Here is a 21,871-nt window from a genome sequence, read left to right as displayed (position 1 = left end):
TGCTACAAGAATAAAGTTGTATTTTTGTAGAATTTTTAAAAAATGTTCTTTTCAAACTTCTTAATTTTTTTTCACCAAAACATTTTAATATTATGAGAAAAGAAATTATTTTTTCAGAAAATAAAAAGCAATTTTTTAAATACAGAAAGTCATATTTTTCTGCGATAAACGTATTTTTCTGAGATTAAATTTAGTATTTCTTAGGCGAAACATTGTATCTTTCTGGGAAAAAAAAGTTGCAAAAAATTGTTGTAATGCTACGAGAATAAAGTTGTATTTTTGTAGAATTTTTTTAAATGTTCTTTTCAAACAAAAATGTTCTTTTTTCACCAAAACATTTTAATATTATGAGAAAATAAATTATTTTAAAATGGTTGTAATGCTACGAGAATAAAGTTATATATATATTTAATTTTCTTTAGAAATAATTTTTTTAATTAATTTAAATTAATTTTAAAAAATTAATAACGTTTTTGGGATATCAGAGCTAAAAACATTGGGATTTTTCAGATAACTGTGATATTTCGGGGCGGGAAAGTTAGATTTTTAGAACTAAAAATTGCAAACATCCTTCAATATCAATTGAATTAATATTCATGAGGGGATGTAGGATGGAAGAGTAGGGAGGGGGAAGTCGGGTTGCCTGATCTTTTTATCTGGAATCTTTGATTGGAAGTGAAGCATGGGAGTGAAGACACAGTTGATTTGGGATTAACTCACACTGCTTTTCTTCCATTCTCCACTGTTGTTGTAGTGTTTATTTTCCCAGGACATGACTTTCTTCAGGTTTCTAATTGGCTCAAATGGGATCACGGTTGGCGGCACAGTCGCTGACTGGTTAGAAAATCTGCCCCACAGTTCTGAGGACCAGGATTCAAATCCCGGCCCCGCCTGTGTGGAGTATGCATGTTCTCCCCGTGCCTGCGTGGGTTTTCTACCCGGGCACTCCGGTTTCCTCCCACATCCCAAACACATGTGTGGTAGGTTGATTGAAGACACTCAATTGCCCGTAGGTGTGACTGTAAGTGTGAATGGTCGTTTGTTTATATGTGCCCTGCGATCGGCTGGCGACCGGTTCAGTGCCCCAAAAGATAGCTGGGATAGGCTCCAACAACCCGCGACCCTTGTGAGGAGAAGCAGTAAAGAAAATTGATGGATGGATGAAATTTAATCAGAAAAAAAAGCAATATTTTAACAAATTAATTTTTAAACCCTCACTCTTGAAAAAGACATTTTTTATTCTCAAAAAATACAATTTAATTTTGTGGGGTTTCATCTTGCAAAATACAACGTCCTTTAAAATAAATACTTTATGCCTTTTTTTCTGAACAAAATATTTTTTTCTTATAAATTTTTTTTTCTATACGCATTCTTGAATAAAACACTTTTTTTTCTACGAGATTACAATGCTTTTTATGGGGGGCTTTTTTTCTTGAAAACCTTTCTTCTGGTAAGATTGTAACGTTATTATTCTTTAGTACTATTATTAAAAGAAAATCAACTTGTAAGATGTCACATTTGTGGTGATCATTTTTAGACCCCCAGCGGATGAAGGACTCAGCGGTACCTCTGCGTCCTCCAAAGCCGGAGAGGAGCGTCCGTCCCCGTCTGCGCTCGCTGTGCTTGCACCGGTGCTGCTCCGAAGAGTCATCAGCGCCAAGCCGCACGCTCACGGAGCGCTCCACTCGTGCTTTACTTCCTGCTTCTGTGCAATTATATAGCGGCCTAAAAATAGCTCCGGCGCGGCCCAATGAGCAGAGGGAGCCGCTCCGGGCTCGGGAGCCAACCAGGCAGGTGCAGAGGCACCAGGAGGCGGGTCGAGCGCTCCCCGGAGCTCATTGGCTGGACGACCTTGCGACGTCACGGCGTCACGTGACGCGTGTTCGTGTGTAGTTGTAACCGCGAGGAGGAGGAGGAGGAGGAGGAGGAGGAGAGTTTCGAGGGAGTTGACAGTCCGGTGCAGACTTCAGTCAGTGTGCGCTGCTCTCCGGAACCAGCGCGACGTACATGCGCGCGCACGCACGCTCGGACGGACGCACGTACGACCACCAGGCAGCCCGCTGAGATGGATGTCATCCCCATGTGCAGCATCTTCCAGGAGCTCCAGATCGTGCACGACACCGGATACTTTTCCGCCTTACCGTCCCTGGAGGAGTACTGGCAGCAGGTAAGCAAGCGCACGAGAGGAAAAAAGACACACCTAAAAAAAAGAAGACCCCCCCTCCAAAAAAAAAAAAAAAACAACTTGTTGATGTCACTTTCCGTCGAGCGTGCAACAGACGCGCGTGCATGTACAAACTTTGCAAGCTCAACCGTCGTGCGTGCGCGGAGCTGTCATAGGTGCATGCGCGCTGACTGACAGCTCCAGCTGGCTAGTTTTCATTCGACTTTTTTTGATATGAAAAACTATATATATATTTTTTTTAAATCCTTGCATCGTAGTGGAATGACGCTTGTGTTGGACCTCCCCCAAGGCAGGCCTAGAGACAAGTTGCAGGGATAGAAGTCCGTGCGTGTCTGCGTGTTGTTGAGCTGTCACACGTGCACGCGCGAAGACTGACAGCTACCCAGCTGGCTTTTTATGAATATTCTTAATTTTAAAAAAAAACAAAAAACGACTTTTTGTCATGAAATATACTTGACTGTATTGAAATTCCACTGGACCTCCCCCAAGGCATGCAGATCGGCAGTGCCCGGAGCCAAGTTCCGGAGGTCGACATGCGCGTGCGGGGAACTGTCAAACGTGCACGCGCGTTGACTGACAACTCAATCGAGTACAAGCAGGAGAGGGAAAACTACCAACCTCCGAAACTCATTTTTACATACAGGGATGCAAGTTAACAAACTATAATTTGACATCGCAATGAAGAAATGATAATGATGTGTCATCGTGCGTTGCTTTAATGCAGACTCTTTACATTTCAGCGAGCTGATCGCATTTGACCGTTTTGAATGGCACTGCGGAATTTCAACCAAGACAATGTGGTTTTTTTTTCTCTTCAGGAAAGTCAATAAATAAATAAGTCATTTGAAACAACGTGCCATGTGAAGCGCTTTAATATGAACTGTTACAATTCAATTATAAGCTCTCTTAAGTTGTTTTTTTTTGCAGGGAAGTTTCAATCACTAAAAACTCGTTTTGCTTTTCAGGTATGCAATTTGACATCTAAATAAAGAAACACTAACGCGCCATCATGAAGTGCTTTAAAAGCAGACTCTTTCAAAATTAGTGAGCTCTTCAAATTTCACCATTTTAAAAAAGAAAGAAAACATTGATTTCCGACTACAAAAAGTTTCCTTCTGTTCAGAAATGTCTTTTTTGAACAGGAATTAGTAAATGCATCCACTAAAAACTAATTGTTGCTATTGGGGGATGCAAATTTGACATCTAAATCCAGAAATACTAAAGTGCCATCGTGAAGTGCTTTGAGTCAGACTCTTTCGATTTCAGTCAGCTCTTTTCACCTGATTGTTTTGAACAGGAACAAATCGAATTTTGAGCACTAAACCATATGCAAGTTGGCAGCATTACTTTCACATCTTTAAAGTGCCTTGGTGAAGTTCTTTGATATGGACTCTTTCTACTTCAGTGAGCGTTTGTGACTATTTTGATTATTCCCACTTTCTTTCTTGTTAAAAGTAAAAAAAAAATAAAAAAAATAAAAAAAAAACTTGGCTTGTAGCGGAATGGCTTCAGTCAGACCTCCCTCAAAGCAGGCCCAGAGCCAAATTCCCTGAGTTGCATGTTTTGGTTTGCAACATTTCAACTCAGGAGTGGGATGTGCCTCCGACCCCCGCGTCCACATTCTTCTCCTCGACACATTTTGTCTGGGAATGCCGCTGCAGATTCCCTTAATGAGTCATCTTCCAGTTATCTGCTGGCGTCGGAATTTGGCCCACGCTGGACCCACAATAGCGGCTTCCAAAGCCCCCACACACATTCCCAAAGTGGATCTTGCAGTATTCATGCCGGAGCTTTTTATGGACCACCACCCCCCGCCATACACACACACACACATACAAATACACACACAACCATTCCGTGACACCCCCCCCCCCTCCACCCCCATTCTCCTCTCTGGTCCCTGGCGTGCGATGTTATTTCTAGCCGTGCCTCCAAATGCATTATTAAATCCACATTATGCTGAATAATTGATGGCGCTAAAAGATCTACAAGCACTTGGACCACAGAGAGCGCTTGGGAATGTTACATCGGGAATGTTAGTCTATGTAGATTACATCAACATACGGCAGACTTGGTCTTCCTGGTTCGGGCATCCAGAATCTTCTGTGTAAAACTTGTAAAAGGCCAATTGTATTCAACCAGCTACTCTTTGTAAAACAATGCATTCTGAGGCCATGGGCGCAATCAAGTGCATTGGGACGCTTGCAACAGTGTGAAAGAAATGGATAATGGCCAACATCATGCAGTGCTTTAATGCGGACTCTTTCAGATTGGCTGTCACTTGCGATTGGCTGTTTTCAAAAGAATGAGAAATTTCAACCACTAAAACTCATTTTTATGTTAAATAATGCAATTTGACATCAAGAAATCATGTTTAATCCTGAAGTGCTTTAATGCCGACCGTTTCAATTTCAGTGAGTGCTCCACATTTGAAAATTTCGAACAAGAAAGAGAAATTGCAACCATCCATTTTCTGAGCGGGCGTGCTGGAGCCTATCCTAGCTATCATCGGGCAGAAGAACCCCTCCACACAGGGATTGAACCCCAGTCCTCAGAACTGTGAGGCTGACGCTCTTAACCAGTCGGCCATCGTGCCGCCTCAACTTCAACCAGTAGAAGCAATTATTTTAGGTTCAGAAATTCTATGATATTCAAGAAATAATAATAATGGTCCATCATGAAGTGTGTTAATGCAGATTCTTTCGGTTCCATTCAGAAATTATTATAGTGTGCCATTATGAAGTGCTTAAATGTGGCTTATTTCAATTTCGGTGATTTCTTCACGTTCAAGCAAGACCAACCCACGAAACATTTTCTTTTTGTACCGGAGTGGAATTTGACATCTTCATCAAGACTTCACGATGTGCCATTGCAAATCTTTTAATCCAGACTCTTTCAACTTCAATGAGGGCTCCACAATTAACCATTTTGAACAGGAACATATTGAAGTTCCACGAGTAAAACTCAATTTTATGTTTGGGAACCTTTTTTAAAAAAAAAAAATTATAATTTGACATCATCAAGAAATAATCACTTTTTTTTGGAGAAACGGCACACTCGAAAATTCATGGATAAGAATTAGTTCTGTAATAATAATAATAATAACAATTCTAAGTTCTATATTCATTTTTTATTACTTAAACACACGTGGCTCATGCGTTTCAAACTATGGAGCTTTCATAGCTCCACCCATGGTCTATCTGTTTAGTAAGTGTGCCTTACATTTCCTTGACAAATGAAAGCCTACTATCTGTTTTGGTTATTGTGCTTTGCACTTTTGTTATAAATGCCAAGCACGTCATCTATTTTATTACATATCATATGCAGACTGTTTTAGTAAGTGGACCTTACACTTCTGTGATAAATGGCAAGCACACAAATTGTTTTGGTAAATGTGCCATATACATCTATTAGTAAATAAGCTCACTGTCTGTTTTATTAGAAATTATATGCATATGATCCATTTTGGCAGGTGTGTCGTTACACTTCTATTAATAAATGATAAGCACATATACATTATGTTTTGGTAAATGCGTGCTACAGTTTCATGACAAATGCAAGCATGCTACATATCTCTTTTAGGCTGTACTTCTCTTTCCTCATATTGATGTTTGTCTCTTCTTGTTCTTATTCAGACATGCTTGGAGCTGGAGCGCTACCTCCAGGCCGAGCCGTACGTGTCGGCGTCCGAGCTGAAGTTTGAGGGCCAGGAGGACCTGTGGAGCAAACTGATGCTGGCGTGCGGCGACAAGGCGGCCGACCCCAAGCTGGCCAAGGAGGACGAGGACCCCCCGGAAAGCCGGGACGCCGCCAACTGCTGCTTCCACTCAGACGCCAGCAGCGAGGCGTCGGACAGCTCCGAGGAACTGTCGCCCGCCCTCGACTTCCCTGCCGGCTCGCTGGCGGACCTCCTGGGAGACGGCCCCGCCGTCATCATCGGGACGCCGCCCTCTTCGCCCGAGCTGGGCAAGGAGTGCCCGGCGGGGGCGCAGGCGTGGGGCGCCGGACACCCGGTGGGGAAAGGCAGGACGGGCGGCAGCATCGGGGCGGAGAGGGCGGCGGGGCTCGCCAGCGGGGAAGCGTCCCCCGACGGCAGGAGGCGAGTGCACAGGTGTCTCTTCAACGGATGCAGGAAGGTGTACACAAAGAGCTCGCACCTCAAGGCGCACCAGCGCACCCACACAGGTACGCGCCCCCGGGGATACCAGGGTGGGACACTTAAAAACCGATGAACCCGCATTCTCGAAATCAGCGGTGCCTTCAGATACGAGCGACCTGAATAAAGAGTTTGCTGAGATACGAGCTGTCATTCGGATGATATTTTTGCTTTGACTTGCGAGCGAAAACATGAGATACGAGCGATGGATGTTGGCAGTGAACGCAACTCACTTGACAGCAAGGATCAGTTTACCAGATAGTGAACAATTGTTCAAGAGGCTTCAAGTTGTTTATTGCCACTCCCACTTGAACATTACTGTCAAGTAAACTTAACACATAAAACTTAGCTCGTTGCTAACACCATCCATCCATCCATTTTCAACCGCTTATCCGAGGTCGGGTCGCGGGGGCAGTAGCTTTAGCAGGGGCACCCAGACTTCCCTCTCCCCAGCCACTTCATCCAGCTCTCGATGCTAACACATAGTGGGAAATGTCATCGATAGGCTAATCAATAGCATTTACGTGGCAGGGTTAAACCCTTTAAGCAACAGATATTTGAATACAAATGTGCAGAAACACGTCTAGACAGACAATATAACAATATTCACAGGCATATTTTTTATCCTCTGCAAAAAAAAAAAAAAGAGACTAATTTTACTGGAGCTCGCGAGAAGTTGTGACCGTATACAATCAGGAGTGTCTTAAGTCATGGGCCAAATTGTAGTTGTGGTTTCCCTTATAGGGCTGTTATGAGTGAAACCATCAAAATGTATAAGTGCCTCATGTTATTACATAATCAACAAATTGATGGATAACAAGTTTTGAAATCAGAAGTCAAGGAAGTTGTTAAAATGTTGTTCAGTGGGTATTAAAAACTTGATTAAAAGCTTTATAATTATTTGGAATTTTGGTTCAGATTTGAGCAATTAACATGAAGTAGCACGTATGATTTGCTTTAGCCAGCCACATGAAAGGATGTGAGAGGCCGATTTTGGCCCCCTGGCCTTGAGTTTGACCTCTGTGATCTACATGGAGCCCTCTATATTTGTATGTCTGTTTTATACTGCTATTTATACTGCTAAGGATTCTAATTCTAAATTCTAATTATCATGATGTACAAACTTTTTAATTGTTTTGATGCCATTTATTTACGTTGTTACCGTATGTTTTTATAAAGTACAATGTCATAGCGTGCTATTTTCTTTATTAAAAAATACATTCCAAAAAATGTTGTAGGGCTTTTGAGGACCCCATTTAGTCATGCATGCCCCCCCCCCCCCCCCCCAAAAAAAAAAAACAAAAACAAAAAAAAAGCAGTCAAAACAAAGCCTGTGGGTCTGGTTAGTTATTTTTACATTATCATTATTAATGTGGTGTAAGAATGTGTGTAATTGTTGTACCAGATGGCATTACACAACCCACCCTGAAGTGCATGGGCGCATCCCCATTTGTATAAAAATGTACTTCAGCGCATCCCCGTTTGTGTAATACTGTACTCTCGCCAGTGCAAATCTTTGGAAAGATGGCCCCACATTGTTGGAATTGTTTGCTATTGTGACCTAGTTCACACCCGGAATGTGACATCATGCCAGAGGGAGCGGTCGGAGACGGCTGCGCCCAGAACACATAATGGGAATCCTGACCAACAACATACATTTACATACCTTAAACCACTTTTCCCACACTAAATTAGACACACACCACATGTTGGTGTGAACACACACACACAACCCTCCTCGTACATCCCCCCCCAAAATAGTAAAAGACAAAAAAAAATTAATGTGCGTCATGAAACATTCATGGAAGATGCTGGCGCACCCCCAAGGAGGCATTTGTGTATCTCCACGGGGGTGCGGAGGGGGCCATGGCCCTGGGCATCCGCCTGGGAGGGGGCATCCCCTTAAACATCCTGACAAGAGTTGGCGCAAATCCTCTCCTGCACACCCCCCCCCCCCCCCCCACCCACCAAAATAAAAATACAAATAAATAACATAAAAAAGACTGACAGGCAAAGCTTGTAGGTCCAGTTAAGTTGATATGATTTGTTTTCATTAATTTTGTGTCAAAATGCATAGCGTTATTATACCAGACCCTATTACACATCTCCTGCACCCCCTTAAGGGTATGTGCACCCTTGAGAGTTGAATTCATTCTGTGACCAGGCTTGTGACTCAAACACTCATATCTCAAATCATCTTTCCCCATTGAATGTTATGAATCCATTCCAGGCCACCCCCCCCCCCCAAAAAAAATTTTTCTGTGTTTTGTAATGAGGAAAAACAGCACTCTATTCTTCGCAGAGAATAAATTATACACCGTATACCTTTGAGTATTGTTATATTAACTGTTCACATGTGTTGCTTCACGGTCTGTGTTCAAATATCCTTTCCTTAAAATTCCTTTATGTTTAATTGGAGAGTAAACTTCAACAAGCGTGGAAATTAAAAATAAACAGCTTGAAGGCTCTTTTTTGAATAATTGTTAACTGTCTGCCAAAAAGCTGCGTGTTGTGAAGTGGGCTGAGTTCACTGCCGCTACAAAGCATTCGTCTCTCAAGTTTGCTTGCAAGTTAAAGAAAAAAAAAAAATCGTCCGAACAATGGCTCATATCTAGGAAAATGCCCGCCATAATCCATAACTCCCGATGCAGATGCACGTCACTGCACTTGTGGGTTAATCATACAAACACGATAAAACCTGGATAAAATCAGCCTTTATTTTTGTTTTTAATCTGTGCACCCCCTCCCTACCCCAAAAATAAGTCAAACTAAAACCAATTTATAATCAATAAAGTCATTGTGTTCAATCATGCACACATTATGGAAACATGGAGGGTCCTACTAGCGCACCCCCAGGGAGCGTTTGTGTACAACACCAAATGTTAAACAGTGGTGCCTTGAGTTACGGGTTGAACGTGTTCCATGGCCATGCTCATATCTCAAAACACTCGTATCACAAATGACCTTTCCCCATTAAAATGAATGGAAGTGCAATTACTGTAATCTATTACGGAACCCCCAAATCACACAATTTTTGTTTGGTTTTTTTTCACTAGAAAAATTGCGCTCACCAGTATTGGAGTGTATTAAAACACACAGCAATAACATTTGCTCTCCACATAAAGTGCAAACACACAAAAAAAATGCGATAACAAAACACAACTGTACCTATTGGATCGTCCTTCCTCGTTTTTCTTCTTCTTCTGTTGTGTTAACTGGGGGTTGGCAAACCATCTTAATGACGCATTGGTGCCACCAACTGATATTGTCCTTCCACTGCAAGGAAACCGACGGAAACTTGATGGTGGTCGGATGTTGTGAGGTTTGCTGCCGCTATTTCGTTGGCATTCTGAAGCACACTCGTATGTAATATTTATGGTCATATCTCAAGACGGAAAAAAAATAAAAAAATCGGCCACGCAACGGCTCATATCTTCAACTCGTGAGTTAAGGCATTCGTATCTCAAGGCACCATTGTACTTTAATCCTAAGAAAGCTATGGATAAGAGGCAGCAGTGAGACCAGATGGATGCATAAAATAACTGAAAGAAAGGGGCAACGCTGCTAATGCTACATGCTAACGCTTACTGCTAATGTCACATGTCATTTTAAATGACGCAAGGGGTTATTTTTGACCAAAGGTTTTGTTTTTGCATTCAACTTTTGACATTTTGAAACAGGAAAATGTCCTTTGATGTTGTCAAACAGAGTATGTTTATCATGCAAACATGGCTCACATTTCCCCCTCGGAACGCCATTGAGGAAAAAAACCAAGATGGGTATCCTGCTAGTTGCCTTTTCTTTCATGAGTGTGGTGGTGCACCGCCGTCATATGCGAGCCTCGTCAACTTTGACCCGCGAGCGAGCTGTTTACAGCTGCAGTGCCGCCCATTAGCGGAGGAAGTCGCATTCCTCGCATCCTTGCCCGACCATGTGAGCGCCGCCCTCTCCCTAATGCCACCAATAGAGGCGCAAACACACGCACACACACCCGCACACACACACCCGCATTACATAAGCCACATACCACAGCACCCCAGCTTGTTTTTCTGCTCAGCTCGCACCAGTCGGCAAAGCTCACTAGTGTTGCGTGCAGCAAAAAAACTACAGTATTTACAGTATTAATAAATAGTCTATTATAAATGAGCAATTTATGTTACATCGATGCCAGAGGTGGGACCAAGTCGTTGCTTTGCAAGTCACAAGAAAGTCTCAAGTCCCAAGTCAAGTCGCAAGTCCTACACTTTGAGTTTCGACTCCTTTCGAGTCATTTCACCAACACAATAAAAATATATTTTCATATATGTAATGTTTTTCTTGAATTAATATATATATATTATACACTGGCCCTGCAACTGACTTGTGACCAGTTCAGGGTGTAGTCCGCCTTTCGCCCAAAGTCAGCTGGGATAGGCTCAAGTGCCCCGTGACCCTAACCAGGATAAGTGGCGTTGAGGATGGATTTATGGATGGATATTATATACTGCATTTATATATTTTAAAATCCATATTTATTTTAAAACAAATTGTATAAACAAGTACATTGGACCTTTATAAGAAAACTAAGTGACATTAAACAGACCTGTCTGATATTGATTTTAAGAAATGGACGGAGATTTTGACGTATCTTGAATTTGCTCACCTGTCGTTGTGTTATTTTGTGTGCTTGCTAACGTGGTTGTGTGTTTTTGTGGTTTTGTGTGCCAGGCGAGAAGCCGTACAGATGCTCGTGGGAAGGCTGCGAGTGGCGTTTCGCGCGGAGCGACGAGCTGACGCGCCACTTCAGGAAGCACACCGGAGCCAAGCCATTCAAGTGCAGCCACTGTGACAGGTACAAATGACCACTTTATTCTTGCTTTTGTGCTTGAAAAAGAAAAAAAAAAAAAAAATAAAATGTCTTTAATCTTGCAATATTATAACTTTTTCTTCTTGAAAAAAAAAAATCTCTAACATTCATTTATTTATTTTTTACGATGCTTTCTTTCTTTTATTTCTTCTTTCTAGTAAAAAAAAAAACTGAGACTTTAAATTTCATGAGATTTAGATTTTGTCCTCAGAAAAACAAGACTTTTTCTCTACAAAATACGTTTGTCTTAAAATAAAACTTTGCTATAACATTCAGACTTTAATCTTGTAATATTACGACCTACAATATTTTTCTCAAAGAAATCTTACTTCAGTCTTGCAATATAACAACCTTCAATTTAGACACAAAAAAAATCTAACTTTAATAAGGCATTTTAGTTTTTTTTCTTGAAGAAATTTGTATTTAGTCTCGCAATTGTCCACCTTTTTTAGAATTTTTTTTAAACTTTATTTTATTCTTTTTTTCCACAGAAAAATAAAACTTGTAATATTCTGACTGTTTTCTCAACAAGATACAACTTTTGTCTTGGAAAAAAATACAACTTTGTTCTGAAAATCAAACTTTAATCTTGTAATATCACAATTTATTTTTCTTGCAATTATTGTTACTGAGATTTAATTATTATTAAATCTCACTTTAATCTTGCAAAATTACCGGTGTTTTTTTTCCAAGATCAAAATTTAATTTTGTAATTTTCAGATTTAAAATTTTACAAATGTCTTTATATATATATAAAAAAATCAGACTGTATAAAATTCATAAAATGTGGACTTTTTCCCTTGGAAAAACAAGACCATTCTTGTAATACGACGATTTATACTTCGCGAACAAATCTCACTTCAGTCTTGCACTATTACAAATGTTTATCTGAAAAAAAATAACTTTAATCTTTGAATGTTCCACCTTGTTTCTAGAAAAAAAACAACTCTTTCATTTCATGGTTTTTAGACTTTTTTTCCTCAGAAAAACAAGACTTTATTCTTGTCATATCCTGACTTTTCTTCTCAAGAAAATATGACCTTTGTCTTGAAAAGAAAAACAATTTTGTTCTAAAAGTCAGACTTTAATCTTGTAATATCACAATTTATCTTTCTTGGAGAAATTTGACTTCAATCTGGCAATAATCTTTTTTGTAAAAAAAAAAAAAAAAAACAATTCTTACTTTAATATTGTATTTATTTCTTAAAAAACAGACTTTATTTTTGTAATGTTCTGTCTTTTTACTAAAAACATAATCTGACTTGAGCTTCATAAAATGTTTACTTTCCTCAGAAAAACAAGACTCGAGACAAAGTACTACTTTTGTGTTGAAAAAATACATCAGACTAAAAGTCAGACTTAAATCTAATAATAGTATATAATCTAGTAATATCGTTTTTCTCAAAGAAATCTAGCTTCAGTCTTGCAGCACTGTGTGACTTTTTTTCTCAACCTTGATTTAATCTCGTCATTTGCTTTCATCTCGTGATAGTGCATAATTTTTAATTCTTGAAAATAAATCTGACTTTCATCTCGTAAAATTGCGACTCATTACTTTCTGCTACATGCTAAAGCCGCACCCTAAACGCTAAAAGTCAAATGTCAAACAGACGGAAATGTTTAGCGATTTGGCCACGCTGACTTGATGCAAGTTTTCCCACCTTCCGTCAAGGTGTTTTTCTCGGTCTGACCACCTGGCTCTGCACATGAAGCGGCACATCTAAGGCGGGCGTCTGCGGCGTGGAAGGCCCTGCGGGATGAATCGGGCGGATGTTTCCTGACCTGTGTGGCATCAGTGAGGCCGGCGTGGCGTGTCGACAGCGTACCGCGCTGGCAGGCGGCAGTCCGGTCGGCGGAAAAAAGCAGGAAGTAAACGCAGGCTCTCATTTTGCACCGTACTCAGTGCCTCCGATACCTTGCTGTGCCGGAGCAGGAACGTTCCGGAAAGTTCCGGAAAGGACGGGAACTCGTGTATGGTGTTTGACGCTTTTTTTACGGCCCTGCCTGGAGGATTTTGGGACTTTAGGGGGGGGGGGGGGGGGGGGGGGGGGCAGCGGAGTGTTCGGACTGCGGATGCCCGCGCTGGTTTGCTGTAGTAGTGCGGCGTGCATGGTGGACAAATGCCGTCTTTTTGTCTCCGAGTGAATGAAAAGAAAGCCTGGAGAGCAGAGGAGGGCTTCTTTGTTTGTTTATGCACCCTCCAGAGGCCTGGAGGTAGATTTACAGCTCCCTGCTTATTTTTAGAAAATGGGAAAAAATAGAAGAAAAAAGAAGAGGGGAGGGATGAGGGGTTTTTTTTGGTGCAGCTAATAAATGTGCAATGTATGACGTAGCCTGTCTAAAAACATACATGCGAGAAAGCTCATTTTGTTGTTTGTTAAGCAAGAGAGATGATAAAAAAACAATGAACACCAACAGTCGGAGGTGGCGAAAAGAGTGCAAGGGACACGCTGGAAAGAAAAAAAAAAAAAGTATCTTTAATCTCCTAAATTGAATGTGGCAATTTTCTGATTCGCTTTTTCAACAAAATCCGACTTTTGCCTTGAACAAAATCTGACTTTATTGACCCCCAAAAATCTGACTTTAATCTTGTAATATATAATGTTTTTTCTCCCCAAAAAATGAGCTGTAGTCTTGTGATAACTGGACTTCTTTCTCAATAGAGTCCAACCTCAATCCAAGTCGTATATTCTGACTTTAATGATTGGGGAGAAAAAAATGTCATTCTTGTAATATTAGAACGTTATTCTAAAATATCGATCACATAAATCTTGTCATCTTACAACTTTTTTTTAAAAGAAATCTAACTTTAATGTTTTATTTTTCTGACTTTTCTTGAAAAAACTGACTTTAGTCTTGGATTATTTAGACTTTAGCCTTTATTCTCATAATTGTATGCACTTTTCTTGACTAAATGACTTTTGTGTTTCTTTTGTTTTGAAAAAATAGTTTTTCTTAGAAAACATTGACGATTGTCTTATAATGTTGTGACTTTCTCCAAAAAGTTGACTTCAAGCTTGCAATATACCAACTTTTTTCCAGAAAAAAAATCATAACTTTAATTGTGTATTTCCTGACTTTTCCGTGAAAAATTACCTACTTTATACTCATGAGTTTCCTAACAAAACATGTTTTTTCTTCATGAAAAATATGACTTAAATCTCATAATATTAAGTTTGGAGAAAGAAATTAATCTTTAATATCTGAATTTTCTGACTTTTTCCAGAATAAAAAAACTGAAATCCGTTTTATGGGAAATCAATACTTTATTCTCTTTTTCTCAACAAACATGACTTTTTTTTTGTCTTGAAAAAATGTGACTTTTAAAAAAAGTTACTATAATAATGTAATATCATGACTTTCTCCCAAAAAATCTTAATTTAATCATGCAGTATGACAACACTTTTTTCTTCTGAAAAATATGACGTTCATATTTTTTAAAAATTCTAGAAAGAAATGATCTTTAATCTTGTTTAACAATGAAACTTTTAAATCAGACTTAAATCTTAAATTAAAAAATGTCAATGAAAAAAATAAGACTTTGTCCCTGTAAGATTTTGTCTTTTTATTTTTTAAAAAATGTATAAATATTTACAGATTTAAAAAAAAAAAAATTCTAAAAAAGTACTACTAAAATTTTTGGTCCAAATTCTTGTTTTTTTCTTTCCAGGGTTTCCATGGGGCCATTTTTTGAAACATGTTTTTTGAACCGGAAATATTTGTCATGGTTTTGTCCATTTGTTTACGTGAAAATACATTACGGTAATGCTCCTCAAAAAATTCACATCGCCAACTAGTGTAATGGGGTGGACATTGCAACGCGCGTGTTCACTGGTTTTCGCCGGTGCACATCTGAAATGCGGATGTGGATGTCATATAAAAGTGTGTGTTTGCATGAGCGTAGGGGGGTGTGTTCGCATTTGTTGTGTTTCAAAGGATGAAGTTGTTCGAGAGCAGCTACCTTCATATTGCTATTGTAGAAAAACATAAGACATATGCTTTCTTCTTATTATTTTTCCTTGGGAATACCACTAATAATAGTGCTTTGAAGGCAAGTTGCCTTCACTTTTTCTTCGGCTTGTATGTGTAAAAACAAAAACGAGAGAAAAAAGTGCACTGTTGACCTTACTGATGCCTTATGTAAGTGGCCTTTGTCCTCCTCAATATACAGACGCGCGCGCGCACACACATACACACACACACACACACACACACATACACACACACACACACACACACACACACACATACATATGCAGTTATTGAAAAAGCTTTACAGACGCTCATTTCCTCTCCACCCCCCACCACAATAAAACAACTGTATCCACTCCGGAAAGACGAGACAGAAATTTTCATATATTTTTTTTTTTCTCAACCTTGGTCGACGGGAATGTCTCGCACTTGTGCTTTACTACCGTGTAGTAAACCTTCTGCTCAAAGTACGGAGTACTTTCAAAATGGTAAGGTTAAAATTACAAATGAGCAAATCAATTGGTCTTTTTCCCTTGTTAAATTTTGACTTTAATCTTGTAATATTGCAATTTTTTTCTTCTTGATTTTTTAAATTTTAAGATGTCATCTCTCTATATCATATTTTAAAATGTTTTTCTTGAAAAAAAAAAAAGACTCACCCCCTAATATTACAACCTTGTCGTCAATGAACGCAGTTTTAATCTTATAATGTATGGCCTTTTTTCTAAGAAAAATAAATAAGAATAAAAAAATAAAAAATCCTACTTTAATCTCATTTTATTAGGATGAATTTTTCTCCGAAAACACTTTGATCTTGTATATATCTTTTAAAGAAACAATGACTTAAAACAGACAAAACACAACATAAATCTAGTAATATTAAAAACATATATGGAATATTTTTTATGTTGTCAACTACAACTCTTTTTCCTGAAAAATTACATCTTATTTCATGCAATATTTACAGTAACATTATTTTCTACAAAAAAAATACAAATTTAATCTCATAAAAGAACAACTTTTCTGTGCTTTGAAAAGATCTGACTTTTTTTTCTGCTCACCTTAAAAAAACATTCTTACTAATTACAACTAAATTAATGCAATGCTTCCATTTTTTTCAACAACAAAAATACAAATTGAATCTCATAAGATTGCAACTTTTCTCTGCGGTGAAAAGATATGACATTCATATAATTCTTTTCTGCTCATCTTAAAAAAAAAAAACATTCCGACTACGTGACAATCTCTTGAGAACGCTCTTTCTGGACGACTCACTCCTCACGTGCAGATGCTAGCAAAACCTGTTCGACCGGTTTCTCGTTGCGCGACTGTTTGAATGATGATTGATGCCGTTTAGCTCCTATCGCTCACGTAAATGAAATACAGACTACATAAACTTTAATTTTGTAATTTTCAGACTTTTCTTGGAAAAAAAAAAAATTATTTCATAACTACAACTTTTTTCGAGAAGACACAACTTCAATGTGGTAATATATTACGTTTGGTAACACAATTGGGATCGAAATTGACATTTAAAAAAAAAAAAGAAAACAACAACTCTCATAATAATACAACTTTTTTCTATATTCTAAACACTATTTTATTTTTCATGTTTTAAATTATGCCCTTTTCCCCTCTGTCATTTCTGACTTTTTCCTCTCAAGACCGGGAACTTGAATCTCATAATACTGCGATTTTTTTTTTTTTTTGGGGGGGGGGGGGGGGGGTAAATTATATATATATATATATATATATATATATATATATATATATACACACACATGACTGATCATGCAATTTTCTGCCTTTTTAATAAAAAAAAAAGATTCACATCTTTTAATATTAAAACCTCTTTTTAAGGGACAAATTCCACCTTTAATCTTGTAATTTTCCAACTTTATCTCTAAAAATCAATCATAAATCTCACAATATTATGACTTTTTTCCCTAACGATCCAACTTGAATCTTATTTTCTGATTTTTATTCTCGAAAAAGTATGACTCAAATCTTGCAATGTTATGGCTTTTTTCTAGAAAGAAATCAAGCTTTATTTTGTAATTATCTGTATTCTAGAAAAATATTAGTTCAATCGTGTCATATTGTGATTTGGAAACACATGCACCTTTAATCTCATAATTTTTTTAGAAGAAAAGGAGAAAATGTAAGACTATTACACTTTTCCTCCTCTAAAAAATATGACATTCATCTTGTAATTTTCTGACTTTTTGGGTCAAAAAGTACAACTTCAATCTTGGAATATTCCAATTTGTTCGTAGAAAAAAAAATTACATGAATGTTGCCATGTAAACCCCCCCCCCCCCCCCCAAAAAAAATAAATAAATAATTAAATCCATCTTGAATCGGGAGTTGACTGCAGATTGGCGAAGACATTTCTTTTTTTATGGTGACAAAGACATGACTTGTTGTAACCCAACAAGCGTACGACTCATCCTTAACAACACGAGGGCGGCCATTGTTCTTTGTTTTCTTCCTTTGTTTTTTTTCCACTCGGAGAGGTTGACAAAGCAAAAAGTGTTTTTGTTGCAGAAATTTTCTAAGAAGGCCCTTATTTCAACTGGGGACCAAGTAAAACCCATGTGGGTGTTGTTTAAAAATATATATAAAAAATTATAAATAAATTGTTCAAATGTTTTTTTTTGTTTTTTTTTTTGCAAATACACAAGTATTATTTGATTTTATTTTTTTATTTGCCACGTGACTTGTTTGGATGCTCAAATGTGATGCTTTGTTTTTATTTTGTTTTGTAAAATGCTCAATATGTGTATGAATGTATTTTTTATGGGAAAGTGGATAAAAAAAACTTTTATTGGATCAGTGTCTTGTTTTATTTCTTTGTTGTGCATTCGTAGCATAGCGTGAAGATCCTAATGTGAAGCTAATACTTAGCTCTAAAATAGGGCTGCCATTAAGTGGCTGTCAACGCATAATTTGTTTGACTTTTATTCTAGAATAAAATGCAACTTACATTTCATAATGTTACAACTTTTTTGCCAAAAATGTATGACTTTGATCTTGGAGTTATCCTTTTTTTTTTTTTTTTAAAGAAATTGTAATATTACAACATTTATGTTCAATATTTGTGTCTAGGAAACAGTCTGAAAAAAAAATGAATTTAAAGTTGTATATTTACAAGAAACAAATTGGGAAAGCCCAAGAACAGACTTTTTTTTTTTTTTAAGAAAAAAAGTCTAATACAAATACAAAGTAAAGTTGTATTATAACGAGACTTTTGTCCTTTTTTTCTCGAAAATAGTTGGGGCAAAAATGTGAGATTAAAGTAATATTTTTTTTTTACTTTTTTAGGTCCAAATTCTTGTGAGCCATAGTATTATGAGGTTAAAGTTTGATCTCTTTCTTATACAGAAATAAGGGTTATTATTAGATTATTGTCATATTTTTTTCTAGATAAAGAGGGAAAACTCCAAGATCAAAGTCTTGTGTTTTTCTCTGAACTAATGTTGTAGTATTATAAGATTGAAGTCATTATTTTCTAAAAAAAAAAAAAAAATAGGGGGGAAAAATACGACATAAAAAAAATGTAGTTGTAATACTTACTATGAGATCAAAGTTTTATTTTTTTATGTAAGAATTGTAAATAATGAGATTAAACTTTGATGTTTTAATTGATTTTAAAAAATCTTATATTATAAAATCAATTATTTTATTTAAATGCTAGAATATTATGGGAGTCCCGTCGAATTTTGTTAGGAAAAGAAATTGTAGTATTACTTCATTAAAATCCTATTTCTCGGGGAGAAAGGTCACAAATTAAAAGAATGCACTCAAATTTGTTCTTCAAAAAAGTTGTAATCTTAGGATTTGTCATATTTTTTGGAAAGAAAATTAACAATAATATTTTTTAAGTTTTTCAAAAAAAAAGACTTCAGTCTTGTATTTTTTCAGAGTTCATCCCTAACACACAGTAAGACAAAGTTAAAAGTCAAATAAAAGAAAAGCATTTTCAACAGGCTGGTGTGTGATGACAACAAACATGGAGGACGCACGCACGCACGCAGCGTTTATTGTTTTTCTGCTGGTTGTTCCACTCAGGGATCCATCTACATCTTGGTGACCTGCGGGGCACGAAACAAAACGCATACACACACATTCAGTAGAACAGATTTACAAGAAATGAAAAAGTGAACAAAATGTGTATTTTTGACACCGACCAGAACTAAAAAGTAAGGAAATGATCATTCTGATTCTGATTTCTGATCATTTAAGTATTGGCACAGCTAAGGGAAGACAATATGGAGTTTGGACAAAAGTATTGGGAACTCATAAATGGCGGCCAGTGGCACACAGTCAGGGCCTTCAAGGTTTTCCCTGCTGGTCTAACCACGATCCTGCATTTACAACTGAAATGAAATTGTATTAATTTATTCTCAACAGTCTATTACCCTTATTTAATAGCCATTCTCTTGACTTCCCAGCTTCCAGTAGTTTATGGGTTAGATTTTTTTCTTTTTTTTTTCCGTCCAATCAGATTTCAGTTTCTATGTGTTGCCATTGTCATATTTATCTACCCAGGGACTCCAATGTCTTAAGTGCTGCCCAATGAGACATACACAATATTAATAGTGGTTGTTTTGGTTCTTTGGAGTTTGGAGTTTTAAGATGGCGCCTACCAGTGTGGTCACCTCGGTAGCGCGCTCTCTAGTATTGTTTTTGTTTTTGTGTTTTTCGTCCATCTTTGGAGACCTTACACGACTCACTTACACAAGGGGAGACCTGCTAACCATCAAGGAGGCTACTCCGGACTTTCTGTCACCAAATTTCGCAAATCCGCTCAGTTTTTTCCCCGAGTTACTCACCGGAGCGGCGTCTGCGGTTTTCAGCGCATGGAGGCGGAAGCGGCGCCACAGAGGGAAGCGTGGCGGCATTCAAGTGAAACTTCGCAAGAGAGGATACAGATTGGCGTTCCCGTCGATCCACCTCACGAATGTACGCTCTACCCAACAAAATGGACGAGCTTCATCTTCTGTTAAAGACCAGTAAAGACTTCAGCCGTACTGTCGCCATGTGCTTCACGGAGACCTGGCTTTGCGACGCTGTACCCGATGGCGCCGTCATGCTTCCCGCCTTCCATATTCATCGAGCGGACCGCGACATGGAATCATCGGGGAAAACAAACGGCGGCGGGATATGCTTCTATATCAACAAAAAATGGTGTCCGGACGTCACAGAGCTCAGCACACACTGCAGCCTGCATTTGGAGTCGCTGCTTTTGAACTGTAAGCCATTCAACTCGCCGCGTGAGTTCGCATCATTCATCGTGGCTGGAGTCTACATTCTGCCTCAAGCTAACACGAACACCGCATTGCTAACGCTCACCGAACAAGTCAACAAAATTGAAAAAAAAACACCCGGACTCACCCCTCATTATTCTCGGGGACTTTAACAAACCTAAACACAACCACGAACTCCCTAAATATAAGCAGCACATCGACTCTCCTACCAGGGAAAATAACATTTTAGACCACTGCTACACTACGGTAAAAAATGCATACCGTGCTATACCTCGTGCAGTCCTGGGCTCGTCTGATCACTGCTTAATTCACTTAATACCGACGTACAGGCAAGAACTTAAATGCGCGAAGCCTACAGTGAAAAAGTGCACCAATGAAGCAAAGATGGAACTTCAGAGCTGCTTAGACTGCAGACACTGGAGTGTCTTTGAAAATTCAGCTGGCAGCCTGGATTAATATACGGACAATCTTTCATCCTATATCAGTTTCTGTGAAGATGTGTGTGTACCAACAAAATCATTTCGCACATTTAACATCAACAAGCCGTGGTTCGCTGCTAAACTTAAGCAGCTTCGCCAAGCTAAGGAGGATGCATATCAGAGCGGGGACAGGGCCCTGTATAATTGAGCTTGAAACCAGCTGATTAAATAAATTAACATTACAAAGAGGAACTATGCAGCAAAGTTGGAAAAACTCTAAATCAGTCTGCCATGCATTCCAATCGCTGACTAATTACAAGCGACAATCGCTCCAAGCTGAGAACAATAGCACACTAGCCAACGACTTGAACACCTTCTACTGCAGATTTGAAAAGGACAGTTTTCTAGAGCTGAACACGCTCAAGACTGTAGACATGATCGTGGACTTCAGGAGACATCCTTCGCCAACAGCTGCCCCTCACGTTGTCCAGCTGCCTTGTGTCAACTGTCGAAATCTTCAAGTTCCTGGGAATTACAGTCTCTCAGGACCTGAAGTGGGCGACCAACATCAACTCCGTCCTCAAAAAGGCCCAGCAGAGGATGTACTTCCTGCAGCTTCTGAGAAAGCACGACCTGCCAACTGAGCTGCTGAGACAGTTCAACACAGCGGTCATCGAATCAGTCCTGTGTTCTTCCATCACAGTCTGGTTTGGTGCTGCTACAAAAAAGGACAAACTCCGACTGCAACGGACAATCAAAACTGCTGAAAGGATTGACGGTACCCCCCTACCCACCCTTGAGGACTTGCACGTTGTCAGAACTAAGACAAGGGCGTGCAAAATCCTCTCGGACCCTCCGCACCCCGGTCACTAGCTCTTCCAGCTCCTTCCCTCAGGTAGGTGCTACCGATCAATGCAAACTAGAACTAGCAGACATTCCAACACCCTAATAAGGTTGAGAGCCACTGATGCACACCATTACCATCAACCTTTCTGACACTAAGACCTACTTCTTGTTGACTGA

At 38.7% G+C, this 21,871-nt stretch overlaps 1 protein-coding gene across 1 annotated transcript; it reads left to right on the top strand.

The window, feature by feature from the left end:
- Positions 1–1,933: 1,933 nt before the first annotated feature.
- Positions 1,934–16,675, top strand: LOC133411466 (Krueppel-like factor 6). Its single transcript, XM_061693893.1, has 4 exons — positions 1,934–2,167; positions 5,821–6,370; positions 11,049–11,172; positions 12,860–16,675. The coding sequence occupies exons 1-4, from the start codon at positions 2,066–2,068 to the stop codon at positions 12,909–12,911; spliced, it is 828 nt and encodes a 275-aa protein (XP_061549877.1). The 5' UTR covers positions 1,934–2,065; the 3' UTR covers positions 12,912–16,675.
- Positions 16,676–21,871: the final 5,196 nt, after the last annotated feature.

Source organism: Phycodurus eques, chromosome 13, assembly GCF_024500275.1.
Source record: "Phycodurus eques isolate BA_2022a chromosome 13, UOR_Pequ_1.1, whole genome shotgun sequence".
In the NCBI taxonomy this organism is placed as follows: domain Eukaryota; kingdom Metazoa; phylum Chordata; class Actinopteri; order Syngnathiformes; family Syngnathidae; genus Phycodurus; species Phycodurus eques.
This window is presented reverse-complemented; position numbering and strand designations above follow the sequence as displayed.